Source organism: Hippopotamus amphibius, chromosome 12, assembly GCF_030028045.1.
Source record: "Hippopotamus amphibius kiboko isolate mHipAmp2 chromosome 12, mHipAmp2.hap2, whole genome shotgun sequence".
Classification (NCBI taxonomy): Eukaryota; Metazoa; Chordata; class Mammalia; order Artiodactyla; family Hippopotamidae; genus Hippopotamus; species Hippopotamus amphibius.
This window is the reverse complement of record NC_080197.1, coordinates 32,077,959-32,095,879: the sequence shown is the minus strand read 5'-3', so window position 1 is coordinate 32,095,879 and position 17,921 is coordinate 32,077,959. Positions and strand designations below refer to the sequence as shown.

At 57.9% G+C, this 17,921-nt stretch overlaps 1 protein-coding gene across 2 annotated transcripts; it reads left to right on the top strand.

Moving 5' to 3' along the window:
• Positions 1-298: 298 nt before the first annotated feature.
• SIGLEC1 (sialic acid binding Ig like lectin 1) lies at positions 299-17,640 on the top strand. 2 transcript variants are annotated; one of them, XM_057702175.1, is made up of 21 exons: positions 299-358; positions 658-1,017; positions 1,286-1,582; positions 2,880-3,146; positions 3,455-3,709; positions 4,978-5,277; positions 5,996-6,253; positions 7,300-7,635; positions 7,909-8,163; positions 8,384-8,686; positions 9,771-10,031; positions 10,192-10,503; positions 11,005-11,259; positions 11,560-11,829; positions 11,914-12,165; positions 12,490-12,789; positions 13,401-13,661; positions 14,412-14,714; positions 14,987-15,089; positions 15,453-15,525; positions 16,136-17,640. In XM_057702175.1, exons 1-21 carry the CDS (start codon positions 310-312, stop codon positions 16,202-16,204), a joined length of 5,139 nt encoding a protein of 1,712 aa, XP_057558158.1. In that variant the 5' UTR covers positions 299-309; the 3' UTR covers positions 16,205-17,640. The 2 variants fall into 2 exon arrangements, with proteins under 2 accessions (XP_057558158.1, XP_057558159.1); XM_057702176.1 differs by lacking the exons at positions 15,453-15,525; positions 16,136-17,640 and adding an exon at positions 16,053-16,107.
• The last annotated feature ends 281 nt before the right edge of the window (positions 17,641-17,921 follow it).

Here is a 17,921-nt window from a genome sequence, read left to right as displayed (position 1 = left end):
AAACAGCTGTTCACCCTTGAGGGGGCAAGGAAAGCAGAACTTTCAGTTGGGTGGGGCCAGACAGAGGACTTCCTGGGGCATGTCACCAAGTGAGCGCATTCCTGGGAGCCTGAGCTGGAATATAGGCTTCTGGCTCCCAGCTGGCAGCTGCCCTGTCTTCTCACCGGGTTGGCCAGGGTAGTGTGAGGGGAAAGTGGGCTGGGCTCCCAGCAGGCTCAGAGACTGAGGTTCCCCAGGAAGCCCCTGTGCGCCCAGCCAGCACAGTGTGCACCACCCTCTTAGGCCCCAGAACCAGCACGAGACCCTGATATGGACTTCACGTTCCAGATCCTCCTCCTGGCCTCATCCATCCCAGCAGGTACGCTTTGCTGGCCTTTTCCTTCTCACAGGGCCTGGCCTCAGCGAGTCCAGCCCTCTGCTGGCCTGGGCAGACGAGACTGTGTCTGGTCACAGGTGTAGCTGCTGAGGTTGAAGGAGGGCATGGGGAGGCAGTGACGGGGAGCAGTGACCCTCTCTGGGGTGCCCAGAGGGGCTGCCTTGCTGGGGGCAGGGCAGGGTGTGGGGCCACATCTGGGACAGCTTCCGCGGGGCAGAGCATGGGGCTCCGCAGTGACCCCCGCCTGCATCACGGCCCTCCCTGTCCTGCCCCTCCCTCAGGCCTGAGCTCCTGGGTCGTCTCCACACCCCAGGCTGTGCAGGGCGTAAGGGGCTCCTGCCTCATCATCCCCTGCACCTTCAGCTTCCCTGCCAGCGTGGAGGTGCCCCACGGCATCACAGCCATCTGGTACTATGACTACTCAGGCAATCGGCAGGTAGTGAGCCACTCTGAGAACCCGCAGCTGGTGGAGGCCCGCTTCCGAGGCCGTGCCCTGCTGGTGCGGGACGCCGAGCACAAGGTGTGCAGCCTGCTGTTGAAGGACCTGCAGCCCAAGGACTCGGGCTCCTACAACTTCCGCTTCGAGATCAGTGAGGGCAACCGCTGGTTAGATGTCAAAGGCACAGTGGTCACGGTGAGAGGTGAGGCACAGGGCCACTGCCTGGAAGGGGCTCCCTGGCTGCCCCCGGCCCCAGGGTCTCACAGCTCCAACCCTGATCCTAAACCCAAACCCAGCCTCAATCTCGGCCGCAGTTCCAGCCCCAGCCCTGTGGCCCCTGGCATTCACCCGCCATGAACCGCTTGCATTCTCCTTCCCCCTGACGTCCCCTGCCCAGGGCTGGAGTTTTCAGGGCAGGAGGTCTCAGGGGCAGTGAAAGGGAGTCCCAAGCCTCCTGTCTTTGTCCTCAGAGGAGCCCAGCGTGCCCATCATTTCTTCGCCGGCCGAGCTGAGGGAGGGCATGGAGGTGGACTTCAAATGCTCCACTCCCTACGCGTGCCTGCAGGACTCAGTCAGCCTGCAGTGGCAAGGCCAGGACCCCGCCCGCTCCTTCACCTCCAATCTCCAGAAGCTTGAGCCCACAGGCATCAGCCACCTGGAGACCCTCCACATGACCCTGTCGTGGCAGGACCATGGCCGGACCCTGCGCTGCCAGCTCTCCGTGGCCAATCACAGGACTGAGGGCGAGATTCACCTCCAAGTGCAGTGTGAGTGGGGGCCATGCCTTGGTTCCACGCGCCAGAAGAAACTGTCCCTTCTCCAGCCTGTAGAAACAGCCGGGCTGTGCTCGGACTTCCAGGGTGGGGCAGATGGAGAGAGACTGCTGAGCCCTAAGGGCCACATTGAAAGGCTCCCTTCCGCCTCTAGTCCCCGAAGCTGGGCGGGGCAGAGAAGAGGAGACACAAAAAGCCAGAAAATTGGGGGTCGGGCAGCAGGGGCCCTGGAATGTAGCCCAGCTCTAGAGGTGGCCAAGGAGGCAGGGGTTTACCCCTTTCCTGCCTTAGGCTACTCACACTCATACCAGGGTGATACGTGGACGTGGCGAAGAGGCAGCGGGAAAAAGTCCGAGTTTTCACCTGACTATGCATCTTCCCATTGCAGTAAACAGGGCAGCCTGTTCTAGAACAACTGTGGTGCACAGGCATCAGGCTGCTGGCTCGGCCATCGACTAGATGAGTAAACGTTGGGCAGTTACTTGCCTCTCAAAGCCTCTGTTTTCTCATCTGCGGGGTGGAGGTAATAATAAATACTTTCTATCTCACAGGATTGTCATGAAAATTAAAGGAGTGCTTGGCACCTACTAGGCACTCGAAAATATTAGCTTCTATTATTTTCATATTTACATAGATTAAGCACTTGAAAATAGTAGCTTTTTTTTCCCCCCACACCTCACAGCTTGCAGGATCTCAGTTCCCTGACCAGGAACTGAACCTGGGCCACAGCAGAGAAAGCCCCAGAATCCTCAACCAGCAGGCCACCAGGGAACTCCTGAAAATATTAGCTTTTATTAGCATAGTTACAAAGAGAGAGACTTTGGAACAAGATTTAAAGAAGTGTCGTTTCTTTGTATGGCATTTGTATTTCTTTGTTGTCACTCAGCAAATGAGTTAATCATTCTCAGAGTGAATTTGACTCTGCCTTTGGCCCCTCCATGAGGTGGTCGGTCCCTTGCCAACGGCTACCACAAGCCACTAAAGCAAGCAGAGTGCCCATGACCCTCAGGCAGAGGAGAGGGAATGGACGCATCACAAGGCAGAAGGCTGCAGGAGGCAGTGCGGGCTGGATGCCAGGCCAGGCATCACAGCATCAGGTGCTCAGTGGAGAAGGAAGAGATCAGGATTCCTCGCAAGGTGGGGGGCAGTGCCTCCCTGGGCAGGGAAACTAATGGGACTTATGATTTATCTGGGTGGGCTTCCATACGGCAGAGTGTTGAAAGAGGAGAGGAAAAATGCCCCCCTGCCTTCCCTGGGTACCATACTCGACACCCCCCATCATGCCTTACAGATGCCCCCAAGGGTGTGGAGATCCTCCTCAGCCCCTCAGGGCGGAACATCCTTCCAGGTGATCTGGTCACACTCACCTGCCAGGTGAATAGCAGCCACCCTCAGGTCAGTTCCGTGCAGTGGGTCAAGGATGGGGCGCACCTCAAAAACCAGAGTCGTGTCCTACAGCTGCCGCGGGCAGCCTGGGCTGATGCCGGCATCTACACCTGCGAAGCTGGGAATGGCGTGGGCTCTTCGATCTCACCCCCTGTCAGCCTCCACGTCTTCAGTGAGTCCTGGGTGAGCCTGGGTCTTGACCAGAGGGTAGGGAGGCTTCCAGGCCATGGCGGGTGAGGGAAACCAGGCCAGGGTGCCTCCTGGGATGCGGGCAAGGAGTCCCAGCCTTGAGTCAGACAGGTGACAAACCTCCCTGGTGACGAACAGCGCAAAGAGATGCATGGCCACTCAGGAGGCTCCTCCGCAGAAGGGGCGTGACGTAGAATGTGCGGAGATTGATGCTGATTGGCTGCAACCCTGAGGGGTTGGGCCCAGAAGTCGGCTGAGTATCCCCCAGTGTGCCCTATGCTGCCCCCACAGTGGCTGAGGTCCAGGTGAGCCCAGCAGGCTCCATCCTGGAGAACCAGACGGTGACGCTGGCCTGCAACACACCTAAAGAAGCACCCAGTGAGCTGCACTACAGGTGGTACAGGAACCACGCCCTGGTGGAGGACAACCACAGCCGCATCCTCCGGCTGCACGCAGCCACCAGGGCCGACACGGGCTTCTACTTCTGCGAGGTGCAGAACGCCCAGGGCAGAGAGCGCTCTGGCCCGGTCAGCGTGGTGGTCAACCGTAAGTGCTGGGGTAGGGTGTGGGGGGGCCCCTGGACCTGGGAGCCGGGCCAAAGAGTAGAGCCCCTGCAGGAGGGTTGGGGTCCTGGGCCCGGGTGCCCTTGAGCTCACATCTGGGCAAGGCTTTGACCTCCCTGGGCCTCAGTTTCCTCCTATTTTAAAAAACTCTTCATTTTGAAATAAGTTCAAATTTTTAAAAAGTTGTGAGAAGAATACCAAGAATTATCATATGCCTGTAACCTAGATTCCCCATTTGTTAACATCTTGGTACATTTGATTTTCTCTCTCTTTCTCTCTAACTATTTGTGTGTGTGTGCGCACGCGTGCACTTACACATGCACACATATACATGTATGTATGTACATATGCACATACGTGTGCCCGCATTGTTCTCTACATACGTACTCTATCCACATGTCTATTTACATATGCACTCTATATGTATACATACACACGTATTCTATCTACCATCTATCTATCACCTGCCACCTACCTATCCATTTATATTCCCGAAGTTGTAGGCATAATGCCTCTTTACCCCTTAATTTCTCAGCGTGTATTTCCTAGGGTCACTCTCATGCAAAACCACAGTACAACGATTGTATGTAGTCAGGAAACTTAACACTGATACAAGACCATTGTCTAATCTACAATCCATATTTAAATTTTATCAATTGGCCCAATAATGTCCTTTATGATAATTATTTTTTTCTGGTCAAGGGTGCAATCCGGGATCCTGCATTGCATTCAGTTATCAAGTCTCTTTATTCTCCTTCATTCTGGCAGTCTTTCCTTGTCTTCCTTGACATTGAACCCTGATGAGCACAGGCCAGCTGTTCCGTGATGCTCTCGGTTTGCGTTGGTCTGAATGGAGCAGACCAACCCTGTGCACATGGGCAGGGACACCATAGATGTGACGCTGGGTCCGTCTCCCTGCGTCACATCAAGAGGGCAATGGGGTCAGTTTGTCCCATTGCTGGGAGTGTTCACTTTGATCATTCGGTGCAGTGCTGTCCACTGCCAGGTTTCTTTGCCAGTTTTCCCACCTTTAAAGTGGGGTCCCTGGATGTCCACTCTCAGGGTGGCCACGAGGACTGGGCTGACAGAGTGGTTTGCCCAGTCTGGGGACAGACACTCAGGAGCTGCTGGGGTCACTCCCCTTTCCCAGGGCATTATGGGATAAAGTGGGTACAGGGGTCATAGGCTATAAGGAGAGATCCAGGAATGTCCCTGTTGAGGGTAACAGGCCTGCCCCTCGTTTCCACCCAGACCCACCCCTCACCCCGGACCTGACTGCCTTCCTGGAGACACAGGCAGGGCTGGTGGGCATCCTCCAGTGCTCTGTGGTCAGCGAGCCCATGGCTGCTCTGGTGTTGTCACATGGGGACCTCATCCTGGCCTCCACTTCCGGGGAGGGGGACCACAGCCCACGCTTCAGTGTCTCCTCTGCCCCCAACTCCTTGCGCCTGGAGATTCGAGACCTGCGGCCAACTGACAGTGGGGAGTATACGTGTTCAGCCACCAACTCCCTTGGGAATGCATCCTCCACTCTGGACTTCCATGCCAATGGTAAGATGGCCCCAGTGGGGCTTGTGGAAGCAGCCTGAGGAGGAGGCCTTCTCTGACCCCTTCCTCCTGGAAGCCCAGAGGGCTCAACTGAGGGCCTGAACTAGCTGGCTAGAAAAAAATCACATCAAAGTTATGAGGTATACACTCATCCCAGCTTCAGAGGTTCCTAGAGGTCAAAGCAAAAAGGGAAACAGTGCAGATTGAGTTATTCCTTTTGTACCCGTTCTAACTCTGAACTTGGAGGGTTCTTCAATGTGCATTCATTTGTTTTTTTATTTATTGAACGTTTGGGGCAGACTCTGCGCTAGGACTCAGATGCAGAAGGTCAAATAGAGAAGTTGGGTCTTGGTGCATATGTTGTCCTTCCCTCTCTTAGTTCCCCGACCAGGGAACGGACCTGGGCTCTGGCAGTGAGAGTGCTGAGTCCTAACCACTGGCCCACCAGGGAAGTCCCCCAAGCCAGGTTTTTGACATAAGCCTGGGATCTGTCTCAAAATCCTCCACCATGCTGCAGCCAGTTACCACCAATAGATCTGAATCGGCATTCAAGGCCAAACCTTCCTGATCATCAAGAGATTCACAGAGCTGATGCCACGATGCCGAGACCTCCCTACAATTGAGTTGGGAGAGGGGAACCCAGGAGGGCTTCCTGTAGTGGGTGGCGTGGAGCCACAGACACACAGGGGAGCTGAGCCTTCATCTCTCCCTCTCCTGCAAGCGGCCCGCCTCCTCATCAGCCCAGCAGCAGAGGTGGCAGAAGGACAGGCGGTGACACTGACCTGTAGGAGCGGCCTGAGCCTGACGCCTGACACCCGCTTCTCCTGGTACCGGAACGGGGCCCTGCTTCTCGAGGGGCCCAGCAGCAGCCTCCTGCTTGCTGCGGCCTCCAGCACCGATGCCGGCTCCTACCACTGTCGGGCCCAGGACGGCCATAGCACCAGCGGGCCCTCCCCACCTGCTGTCCTCACCATCCTCTGTGAGTAGCCTTGCCACCAGCCCCTGCCTGCCGTGGGGAGGATCAGCCCATGGGATCATCAGCTGCCCCCACCTCCTCCGGGCCCACCGGACCCTGTCCTGCCCTGGGCTCTAGATGAGGAAGGCAGCCACGAGCCTGGACACTAGGCACCTCGACACCCAGGGCTGAAATTTGGAGACCGAGGCTGGGGCATCCCATTTGCCAACCCCAGTTCCATTAGGGCTCTGCCTCTAGCCTCAGACCGATCGTGGACACCATGTCCAAGCTTTGTCCTCCAGAGTTGGGCCCTGGGGCACCATACTTCTATATATGTGCACACACCCCACAGGCTGTGCCCTTATAGGTGCAGACATGAAGCCAGAGCTCCGCCACATGGGGACTGCATTCTGTCGAGGGTGGAGGCTCCTGAGGGGCTGACCAATGTTCAGGACACACTGAGCTTCCAGAACACCTTCCCTGACATGTGCAGGAGTCGTGTCCGGGGACTGTCAGGAAGAGCAGGTGCCTCTCGGGGTTTTCCAGTGTTCAGGGTGAGATCACATGGGGGCTTTGACCCCAATCTTCATAAACTTCTAGGAAGAGGGCATTTTGGACATTATCTAGTCTCACGGGAGCTGTCTTGGGGATCAGAGATAAGAGGCAGGAAGGCTCTTGGCAGAAGCGATGGGGTGCAGAGCGGAAGCAGAGAGCAAGACACCCAGGGACTGCCATGTAGGCGCTCTGCTCAGGAGCACGTGGAGGTTATGCGAGGTGGCTGCAAGCCCACACGGCACCTCTGTCCAAGCTAGAAAGTGGCACTCCTTCCTCTGGGAAGACTCAGTCCAGCGCTAGGGCATAGCTCACACAAAGGCCGTGGGCTGAGGTCCTCCCACCCTGGTCTGGCTGTCCTTGTGTAGTGCAAGCCTGCCCAGCTGTGTGCAGCAGCTCTGGGTACATGCCTTTGCTCGGGAGCCTGGCATGTGCTCTGGGAGCCTGGCCAGCACTGACTGGACCCATGAGACCCTGGCAGAGGCTGTGGGATAGCGTCCATGCTCCTCTCCCTACAGACGCCCCACGCCAGCCCGTGTTCACCGCCCGGCTGGACTCGGATACCACAGAAGCCGGGGCTGGACGGCGAGGCCTCCTCCTGTGCCGCGTGGACAGTGACCCCCCCGCCCAGCTGCGGCTGCTCCACAGGGACCGTGTCGTGGCCTCTTCCCCGCCATCTGGGGGCGGTTGTTGCATGTGTGGGGGCTGTTCCCAACACACAAAGGTCACCAGAGCCCCCAACCTACTGCGTATAGAGATCCAAGACCCAGTGCTGGAGGATGAGGGTGTGTACCTGTGCGAGGCCAGCAGTGTCCTGGGCAACTCCTCTGCCTCAGCAACCTTCGATGCCCAGGGTGAGGCGGGGCAAGGCATGCGTCGCTCAGGGTCAGGGGCTGGTGCTCGGGACCCCATTCCTTTGCAACCCCCAGCTCTGCGGAGGGTCATTGGGTGAAACCACCTCCGGTCAGCAGTGGGAATTCGCTCTCCTCCCACTGCCCCGTGGGCACTCCAGAGGCCCTCCTTCCCACCCCCTGCAGGCAGGGAGGCTGGACCACTGGCCCTGGGGTCTGGGGGGAAGCTGTCAAGATAGGGCCTGTCTCAGTAGGCCTGTGCTGCCTGCTCTCCAGCCACCGTCCTGGTCATCACACCGTCGCACACGCTGCAGGAGGGCACCGGAGCCAACCTGACTTGCAGGGTGAGCCGGGAAGCCAGCGGCCCTGCCAACTTCTCCTGGTTCCGGAACGGGGCGCTGTGGGCCCAGGGCCCCCTGGAGACCCTGACGCTGCTGTCTGTGGCCAGAACGGATGCTGCCCTCTATGCCTGCCGCATCCTCACCGAGGCCGGTGCCCAGCTCTCCAGCCCCGTGGTCCTGAGTGTGCTCTGTGGGTGACGGGCAAGGGCAGGTTTGGGCCCTTGGAGGGTGGAGGGGGTGGTCTGGGAGAAACAGGGCTGAGGCTGGGTTTGGGGAGGCAAGAATGTGGCTTGGGCGTGGGCAAGCGCCGGCCTGGACTCCGTGTGGGGAGGGGGAGGGGAACGGAGCGTGGCAGGTGAAAGGCGGTGCGCTGGGCCGGGGGTGGCCTGAGCTCCCCACTGTCCCTGCAGATCCCCCAGACCCTCCGAAGCTGTCCGCTCTCCTGGACGTGGACCAGGGCCACACGGCTGTGTTCGTCTGTGCTGTGGACAGTCGCCCTCTTGCCCAGCTGGCTCTGTTCCACGAGGGGCACCTCCTGGCCAGCAGCCTGGGGCCCCAGCTCCCATCCCGTGGCCGCCTCCAGGCCAAAGCCACAGCCAACTCCCTGCAGCTAGAGATCCAAGACTTGAGCCTTGGGGACTCTGGCAGCTACCGCTGTGAGGCCACCAATGTCCTGGGATCAGCCAACACGTCCCTCTCCTTCCAGGTCCGAGGTGAGTGTCAGTCCCCTGAAGCTGTGGCGGACCCAAGTGCCCTGGGGGCCACTCTGCATATTTATGTATAGATGTGCACTATATAATATACAAATGTGAGTACACACACACACACACACACGCATATGAATGTATTAGTATTCTTCATTTATCCATCTATATTCTTGTGTAAGAATCCTCCCTAAGTGAATAAGCCAGAAAAAAGAAAAGTTAATACCAATACTTCTGTAAAAAGGCCAAAGAAAAACACATTTTTTTCCTCCTACAATGACAAACATAAATTTGTGAACATTTTACTTGATTCTGCATCTTTTCTTCTTTGTCGCACCCTGTTCACAGGCAGAGAAGTTGAAGGCCAGAGTTTTAGGGGCTTTCTCATGGTCACCTGACTAGCAGGGGGCCCTGCCAGCTCTGGACGAGTTCGGTGCTGGTCCCTGGCACAGTGTGGGCGCTCAGTCACCACTCCAGCTGTCCCTCCTTCATACTCCCCCCACCCTGGCCTCCTCCTCCCTCAGACCCGGGGAGCAGTAGGGACGGCCCTCTGCCTGGTCCCCCATTCCTGGGCTCTCGTGACTTGGAGCTTGGGTGCAGAGCGGGGCTGGAGAGAGCTGACAAGAACTCAAGATCACACAACTGCTAACATCCCCTTCCAAGCTCCTGGTCCCCCGTGCCAAGGCCAGGTCATGATCAGGACCCTGGCCCTTGGCATGCCCTCAGTCCCTACCATTTTGGTGCTTTATGGGCTCAAACCAACATTTGTCAGGAGCGAACACGTGCAGGTGCTGTGTCTGGCCCTGGGGTTACAGGTCACACAAGCTGGGCCCAGGTGAGACATGATTGACAAAGCAAAACCATAACTCGGGGCAGTGAGCAGTGAGTGCCGGGTCACGACCAGGGTGGGGGAGTTGGCGCAGGAGAGGAAGAGGCACGGGGCTGCAGTGGGGCCCTCCGCAGGGGTTTGGGGGGAGCTGTGGCTGGGACGCGGGGTTGGGGCCTTGCTCTCCTCGTGTGGGCACATTCGCAGTCCCAGAATGTGGGAGGGTATGGCCGAGGGCCCTCACCTGCTCTTGGTTTCTCCCTGCAGGGGCCTGGGTCCGGGTGTCCCCATCGCCTGAGCTCCGGGAGGGCCAGGCTGTGGTCCTGAGCTGCCAGGTGCCCACGGGGGTCCCGGAGGGGACCTCATACCGCTGGTATCGGGATGGCCAGCCCCTCCAGGAGTCCACTTCGGCCACAATCCATTTCGCAGCCATAACTTTGAGCCAAGCTGGGGCCTACCATTGCCAAGCCCAGGCTCCAGGCTCAGCCACCACGAGCCTGGCTGCCCCCGTCAGCCTCCACGTGTCCTGTAAGCACTTTCATCCCATTCATGTTTCTTGGGGAATGAGGGAGCCAAGGGCATGACTGGGGAAGGGGATGCTGAGCCCCTGGTCCTGGGCTCTGCCTCCGAGAGAGTCCTAGATGCGGGCCCACCTGGTTGGGCCCTGACCACTGCCTCTCTCGTGTAGATGCCCCTCGCCAGGCCACGCTCACCACCCTGACGGACACAGGCCCTGGGCGACTGGGCGTCCTCCTGTGCCGTGTGAACAGCCACCCTGCATCCCAGCTACGACTGCTCCACGGGGACCTCCTCGTGGCCTCCACCCTCCAGGGTGTGGGGGAGCTTGCAGGCAGCTCTCCCCGGCTACAGGTGGCTGTGGCCCCCAACACGCTGCGTCTGGAGATCCACAGTGCAGTGCTGGAGGATGAGGGCATCTACACCTGCGAGGCCACCAATGCCCTGGGCCAGGCCTCAGCCTCAGCCACGTTTGATGCCCAGGGTCAGTGTGGGGGTGTGAATGTGTGTGTGGCTCCTTTAAGAGGAGAAGCGGTTGGGGAGGGTTCTGGAAGCCTGGGGCACAGGCAGGAAAGCTGAACATAGGACAGTCTGTATTCCTGCCCTTCTTAAGGGCAGCAGTCTCCAGACCTGGTTTTCGTTGAAAACCTTTTTTAGAAACAGAATTTTACGTAGGTGCCCAGTGGATAAAACTCATCAGGGGACACTCAAGGAGAAACCACAGCAGGGCAGGCGAGGCCTGTATTCTCCCAGGTGCCTTCCATCAGGGCCAGGGAGGGCTCAGGGCACTCCGGGGAGAACTCTGCTTGGGACCACCTGACAGGTGATGCGCTGTTTCCTAAGCTGCATCTCTGAACCCCACTTACAGGTGGGTCACCTGTGCCTCCCAGGGGCCGAGGGGCTTCCCACCCTCGTGGAGACAGGTGGCTTGCTTTACACAGCCTTCGATACTCCCTGGTGTCCCTTGCCCTCCTTCTCTCCCCAGCTGTGAGTGTGCAGGTGTGGCCCAAAGCCACTGTACAGGAGGGGCAGCTGGTGAACCTGACCTGCCTTGTGTGGACCACCCAAGTGGCCCAGCTCAACTACACGTGGTACCAAGACAGGCAGCAGCGCCCAGGTACCACCCCCTCCATCCTCCTGCCCAATGTCACGGTCATGGATGCTGCTTCCTACCGCTGTGGCGTGTTGACCCCTGGCCGGGCACTCCACCTCTCCAGACCTGTCACCCTAGACATCCTCTGTGAGTGTGGCTGGATGTGGGGTTAAGCTGGGAGGGATGACAACAGCTTGCTGGGATCAGGGCGTGGCCAGAGCCCCACAGGCATCCCCGCCAGGAGCTCCGTACCCAGCTGGCTGATGGAGCCTTAGACAAGGAGTGTTAGAGTTTGGGGTCACTGGGGCAGAGGAGCAGCGCCCCAGATTGGGCAAGTGGAGGCCTTTGGGGGTGGGGAGACAGGGCCTTCCTCGTTTGAATGCCACCTGCAAACTGGCCTCCTCACCACTCTGGGCTCTGAACGCCTGTGCCTTTCACACCCCGTAGACGCACCCCGCAGCCTGCGCCTGACCTATCTCCTGGAGAGCCGTGGCGGGCCACTGGCCCTGGTGCTGTGCACCGTGGACAGCCGCCCCCCTGCCCAGCTGGCCCTCAGCCACGCTGGCCGCCTCCTGGCCTCCTCCACTGCAGCCTCTGTCCCCAACACCCTGCGGCTGGAGCTGTGGGAGCCCGGGCCCAGTGACGAGGGTCTCTACAGCTGCTCAGCCCGCAGTCCCCTGGGTCAGGCCAACACGTCCCTGGAGCTGCGGCTAGAGGGTGAGGCAGGGCCTTAGCCAGGGCCACCGGGGGGGGATCAGCTGCGGTGTCTGGCTGGGCCCAGCTGACCCTGTCTTGGTACAGCTGTGCAGGTGAGCCTGGCTCCGTCAGCCACCGTGCCCGAGGGAGCCCCCGTCACAGTGACTTGTGAAGACCCTGCTGCCCAGCCACCCACCCTCTACGCCTGGTACCACAACGGCCGTTGGCTGCAGGAGGGGCCTGCTGTCTCACTCTCATTCCCGGTGGCTACACGGGCTCACGCGGGCGCCTATACCTGCCAGGTCCAGGATGCCCAGGGCACACGCAGCTCCCGGCCCACAGCGCTGCATGTCCACTGTGAGCAAGGGTCCTTGGCTGGAGGGCCCAGGCTGGGTGGAGGGCGCTTCCGGGCCCTCGTGTGGGTGGCACAGGGCTGCAGTGAAGCTGGGAAAGGACACTTGGGCAAAGAAAGACATAGGTAATGAGGGAAGATTCCTTAGGGTCCTGTGAACCCTGCCTGGAGGAATCTGCCCACAGGACTCCTGAGAAGCTCTCACTTCCCAGAAGTGACCATTTTCCCAGAGGCTTCAGCCTCACCAATGCCAGGTGGGGGTGGGGGGGCAATGGATAGCACAGGGTTTCCAAGCAAGGCCGTCAATGCTGCCCTGTTCTGCAACCCAGATGCCCCTCGAGACGTTGTCCTATCCTCCTTCTGGGACTCAAGGGCCAGCCCCATGGCCGTGGTACAGTGCACTGTGGACAGCGAGCCACCTGCCGAGCTGGCCCTGTCCCGCGATGGCAAGGTGCTGGCCTCCAGCCGCGGGGTCCACGGCTTGGCAGTGGGGACGGGCCATGTCCAGGTGGCCCGCAATGCCCTGCGGCTGCGGGTGCAAGAAGTGCCCTCAGGTGATGAGGACAGCTATGTCTGCACGGCCCGCAACTTGTTGGGCTCAGTCAACACCACGCAGCTTCAGGCAGAAGGTGAGCAGGCCGGGGGGCAGGAGCGGGCCCTGGTGCTGTGGGGTCCGAGTCCCTGTGAGGGGTGGGGCTCCCACAAGAGGGAGCTGGCTGGCCTGACCTGATGGGGGGCAACCGCTCCCACTGGAGGGGGGTTGCCCAGCCTGAGGGGCAGAAACAGCCTGGCACGTGGAGAGCTCCTTACAAGGGGGTGGGTGGAGGTATGGCAACGCCCGAGGGGAACTTGGGTGCAGGGGAGACATAGCCTTGCCGTCACAGAGCCCGGACTAGGGGTGGGAGCGCAGACCTGTCCTGGGGAAACTGGGGATGGGGAGGCAGACACAACCCTACCTGCAGGGAGCTCAGTTTGAGGGTCGAGGTGCAGCCCCACCCTTGCAAAGTCCAACCTGAGGGCAAGACACAACCTCATCCATTGATGAGAGAGGGAGGCACAGTTTTGCCCCAGAAGTCCTGAGGCAAGGAGGAGAGATAGCTTTGTTCTCAGTGTGATGGGGGAGACACAGTCCCGCCTTTGGGGATCCAGATCAGGTCGGGCTTCCATCACCTGCAGAGGCCAGCCCAGAGGCTGCAGCGCCCACAGGCCTCCAGACCTCCAACCACCTCTGGTCCTGCAGGTGTGCATGTGGTGGCCAAGCCAGGGCTGGATGTGCCTGAGGGCTCAGCGCTGAACCTGAGTTGTCACCTACCTGGTGGCCCTGGGCCCATGGGCAACTCAACCTTTGCTTGGTTCTGGAATGGCCGGCACCTACACACAGAGCCTGTGCCCACCCTCGCTTTCACCCACGTGGCCCGTGAACAAGCTGGAATATACCACTGCCGGGCTGTGCTCCCCTCTGGGGCCACCACCTCTGCTCCAGTCGTGCTCCGGGTGCTCTGTGAGTGTGACATCCTCCCCCTGCCTCAGTCTCCCCATGTCTCACATGCCCACTTCAGGTCTTCCTCCTTTTCTGTCTGCAAAGAGCAAGGACTTCATGGGAATGGAGTCCTGGGTCAGATCTTGTGCATCCCTGCCTTGGCTTCCTTACCTGTAAAATGTCAGTCCCCTCACCATGTGAGGAGTACGGGACCCGGAGCCTGCAGGGTGCCTGGCACACAGTAGGCCCTCATCAACCTTGGCCCCTACCATTTATTCTTCACCAGCACCCCATACCATGTCAGTCAGCTACTGCTGTGTAACAAGCCACCTCAAAACCTAGTGCTTAAAAAGAGCCATTTTTTATTTGCTCACAATTCTGTGGGTCAGAAATTTGGGCTGGGCTCAGCTGTGAGGTTCTCCTAGTCTTACTTCATGTGGCTGCACTTGTCCAGCGGCTGAACAGAGGCTGGATGGTCTAGGATGTCTTCACCCTCATGGCTGGCAATTGGGGCTGGCTGTTGGCTGGGCCACATGTGTCCACCTGGCTGGCCTGGGCTTCCCACACGGTTGTTTTCCAAGGAGAGCAGATGCTGCAAGGCCCCTTGGGGTCTAGCCTTGAAGTCACAATGTCACTTCTTCTACCTTCAAAGTGAGTCACAGATTTGAGTGAGGAAACAGGCTCTCCCTCTTAATGAGAGGAGCATCCGTCACCTTGCATGGGGTACAGGTGGTAGTTTCTGCAATCACCACACTCCCTGTCTTCCCTCAGACCCTCCCACGACGCCCACCATGACAGTTTTTGTGGAGCCTGAGGGTGGCGTCCAGGGCATTCTCGACTGTCGAGTGGAGAGTGAGCCCCTAGCCAGCCTGACCCTCCACCTTGGCAGTCGACTGGTGGCCTCCAGCCAGCCACAGGTTGCTCCCGCCAAGCCACGCATCCACGTCTCAGCCACGCCCAATGCCTTGAGGGTGGACATCGAGGAGCTGAGGCCCAGTGACCAGGGCGAATACGTGTGTTCTGCCTCCAATGCCCTGGGCTCTGCCTCTGCTGCCATCTACTTCACAACCAGAGGTGAGGGGGGCTCCATCTCCCAGGCCACTCTGCACAAAGGCCCAGCTCTCAGCTCCAAAGACTTCCTTCTGAGGTCTTCCCTGAATCTCTTATGCTGCAGCCAGCTTGTCTTAGTCTAGACGGATTGCTTGAAACTCCTTTGCATGGGGAAGCTTCTGAGAGAAAGTGAAGCTTAGAATAGGTGTCGTCTTGGGGGGGGGGGGTCACCTTGGGAGGGAGCATGGGAGGCCTGGAGCCACAGCCACTCCCTAAGCCCCATGCCTGTGTTCCAGCCCTGCACCGCCTGCATCTGTTCCAGCAGCTACTCTGGGTCCTAGGGCTGCTGGCAGTCCTCCTCTTCCTGCTGTTGGGCCTGGGGGCCTGCTACACCTGGAGGTGGGTCTGGAGCTAGAAGGTGGACAGAGTGACCTCATCCTTCCCCCATGTCCCTCCCACCAAATTCACGAGCTCCATACGTCCTAGCCTGTCCCTCTCTTTCCCCCTGCTCCAACTTTGGGAAGCCCTTCTAGAATTGTCTCTAAATTTATCTCTCTGTAGTTCTCTTCTTTCCTTGTCTCTGCCCTCTCACTGCTGAAGAAAGGGCCGGGGAGGAAGAAAGATCAAGTAGCCTACTCTCCATAAATCTCCCCACTGCTCTGTGTAGTGAGCCGTCTGGGGCTAAGCTTATGGGGTGGGGGAGGGGATTGGGGGCAGGAGGGGGAGGGGAGAGGCTCTCTGAGTCCACTCTTGCCCTTGCAGAAAGAGGTATTTTCATAAGCTGAGAGTGGGTGAAAATTTGGTGGAGATGGCTTCTCAGAAGGAAACCACACAGGTATTCATTCACCACGTGGGCACATGCAGACACAATGCTTGGCTAACCCACACTGCAGGATGGTGCCTGGGACTGGGGGAGATGGGGGAGAGAGCACAGAGACCCAGCGCCCCCTGAGAAGACGAGGGGGGCCATATTCTGACAGGGGCAGAGAAGTCACGTGCTTGCTGCGTGGCAGCCTGAATGACTGGAGCAGATAGACTGAACTGAACCTCTACTTCCAGGACACATCTTACAACACAGGACCCCACCTGGGTTTTGGGGTCTCTCTTCCCCACTCCTGATTCTGCCCATCACCTGGGCAGGGGTGAAAGTCTGTTTCCCCTCCCCTGTGATTTGGCCCTTTCCTCAGATAACCCATTTGGTGGGCCAGGCTCCCAGCCACATTTCCAGCCATGCATATGCTCACCAGTCCCCTGGGGACCCCATCCAAGGCCGGGCACCTGGGGGACTGCCCTCCAGAGTTAAAGGTCAGGCGATGACTGCTCCCAGAGTCCTCCAGTGACCAGAGTTTTCTCTGTGGGAAGTTCATTGATCCTGATGCAGCCATATTTGGGACCTCATCCTGTACTCTGCCCCTGAGCTGACCAGTGACATTTCCTGCCTTCAGGAGGAGGAGGTTACCAGACTCGGTGATGACTTGGGCTCTATGAACAAGGCAGCATTGGGTCCTGCCTGACTCCACGAAAACAGCTCTGTGGCACCTGACTTTCTATGACCTGGCTCCAAACCCCAAGAAAAATGGGTGGTGAGAGGTGGAGGTGAACCTCAATCTACCCAGAAGAGTGTTGACCCTGGGACTCTGAAGAGAAATTTGATCACATTGTCCATTTCTCTTTCTCTTTTCTCTGGATCTCATCTCTCTATTGATCTTCCATTGCACTGCCTCTTCACATCTTTCTCCTCCAACCTCACCCTGGACTTTTGGAATGGATTCGAATAGAAGAAGAGCTTTCTACTTCATTACAGGCTGGTCAAGGCACTCTGTACTAGCTAGAATATAAGCTAGGCTGCTCTAACAAGACCAAATACAGTAACTTCGACATGAGAGAGTTTGATTTTTCTCTCCCATACTAGTCTGGGTATGTTATGGTGGTTTAAGATATTGGAGCTCTGGATCCTTCTATTTTGTTTTTCTCCATCCCTAAAATGTTGCCTTTGATTGTGAAGTTCACAATGGTCCCATTAGGTTCACACTCCCTCCAGCAACAAGAGGGAAGAACAGAAGTTAAAGGCATACCCATTCCCATTGTGGATACAACCCAGAAGTTGCACAGGTCATTTCTACTTACTTCCTATTGGCTGGAATTTAGTCATATGGCCACTCCAAGCTGCAAGGGATTCTGGGAAGTGTAGTTTTAATTGTGTTTGCAAAGGACTCCCAACTATGGACTCATCCCTGAGATGTTGACATTGATGAGAATGCTGCCAGCAGGCCACATTCTCAGTGCCCATCTACTGAAGGCCAGGGTGTGTCCCTGTCCACTATGGTAATGGGCTTCCTGGAGGAGGTAGTCCCTCTCACACATTAAGACTGAGGAAATCAAGAAGGTTTTGTGATCCCTAGGGAGAGGGAATGCTAGGCAGTCAGTTTGCCTGAACAGGCATCTTGTGCCAGATCTGGCCCCTGGAAGAAGAGGTGCCCCCATTTCCACTCCCCCACCCCCAGAGAATGTGGGGAGCACACATGGTCTCAGCATCCTTGTTTCTGCTGCAAGTGCATTCCTGTCCATGGATCAAATGAGCTCATGTTCTCTTCCTGGAAGCTTGTGCACCAGGGGCTAAGACAAGGATCACTAAGAGAGAATAGCATGCCCCTAGGGAAGTCAGTGCCTGAGGGGAACCACTTCTCAGGCGGGCTAGCGACTCCCCTGGTATCCTGGTGGCAGATGGTGGGGGGAGCAAAGAGCCCACCACTCTGGGATTTGAGTGCAGAAATGTGAAAAGACGTGGGAAGAATAGGAGCTAACAGGTTGGGAAGAAATTGGAGGCCAGGTGAGCTTCGTGTAGTAGGGCTGGACCCTTCCAGTCCCAGATCCCATTCTTATCAGTGCCTGATTGCCAGGGTCTTCTTGGGAGCCTATCAGGCATGTCCTTCCAATAAACGTCCATCCTGTGGCATAACTGGAATGAGTCTCTTTCTTGCAAGCCAAACTGCTGGACTGGAACACAGAGGATTCGAATGTGAGCAGGGTTTATTCTGGGAGATCGTCTGCTGGAGGTGGCAGTGGGTGCAAATTATATATCATTTACCACAAACTACCTTATGGCCAAGCAATTCACACCCCTCCCTGCTCCTTGAGGCTCTGGGCACTGCTCACCTCTGCTGCCTACATGACCAGCACTGTGCTTGGCATGCAGTAGGTGAGCACTTAGTAAGCACTGGTTTTTCTACA

Bases quoted from the DNA above. Each gene is read 5' to 3' on its own strand.
- SIGLEC1 (XM_057702175.1), top strand. From the start codon at position 310: ATGGACTTCACGTTCCAGATCCTCCTCCTGGCCTCATCCATCCCAGCA. The intron at 11,830-11,913 runs GTGAGGCAGGGC...GTCTTGGTACAG, and splicing joins CCTGGAGCTGCGGCTAGAGG to CTGTGCAGGTGAGCCTGGCT. The intron at 13,662-14,411 runs GTGAGTGTGACA...GTCTTCCCTCAG, and splicing joins AGTCGTGCTCCGGGTGCTCT to ACCCTCCCACGACGCCCACC.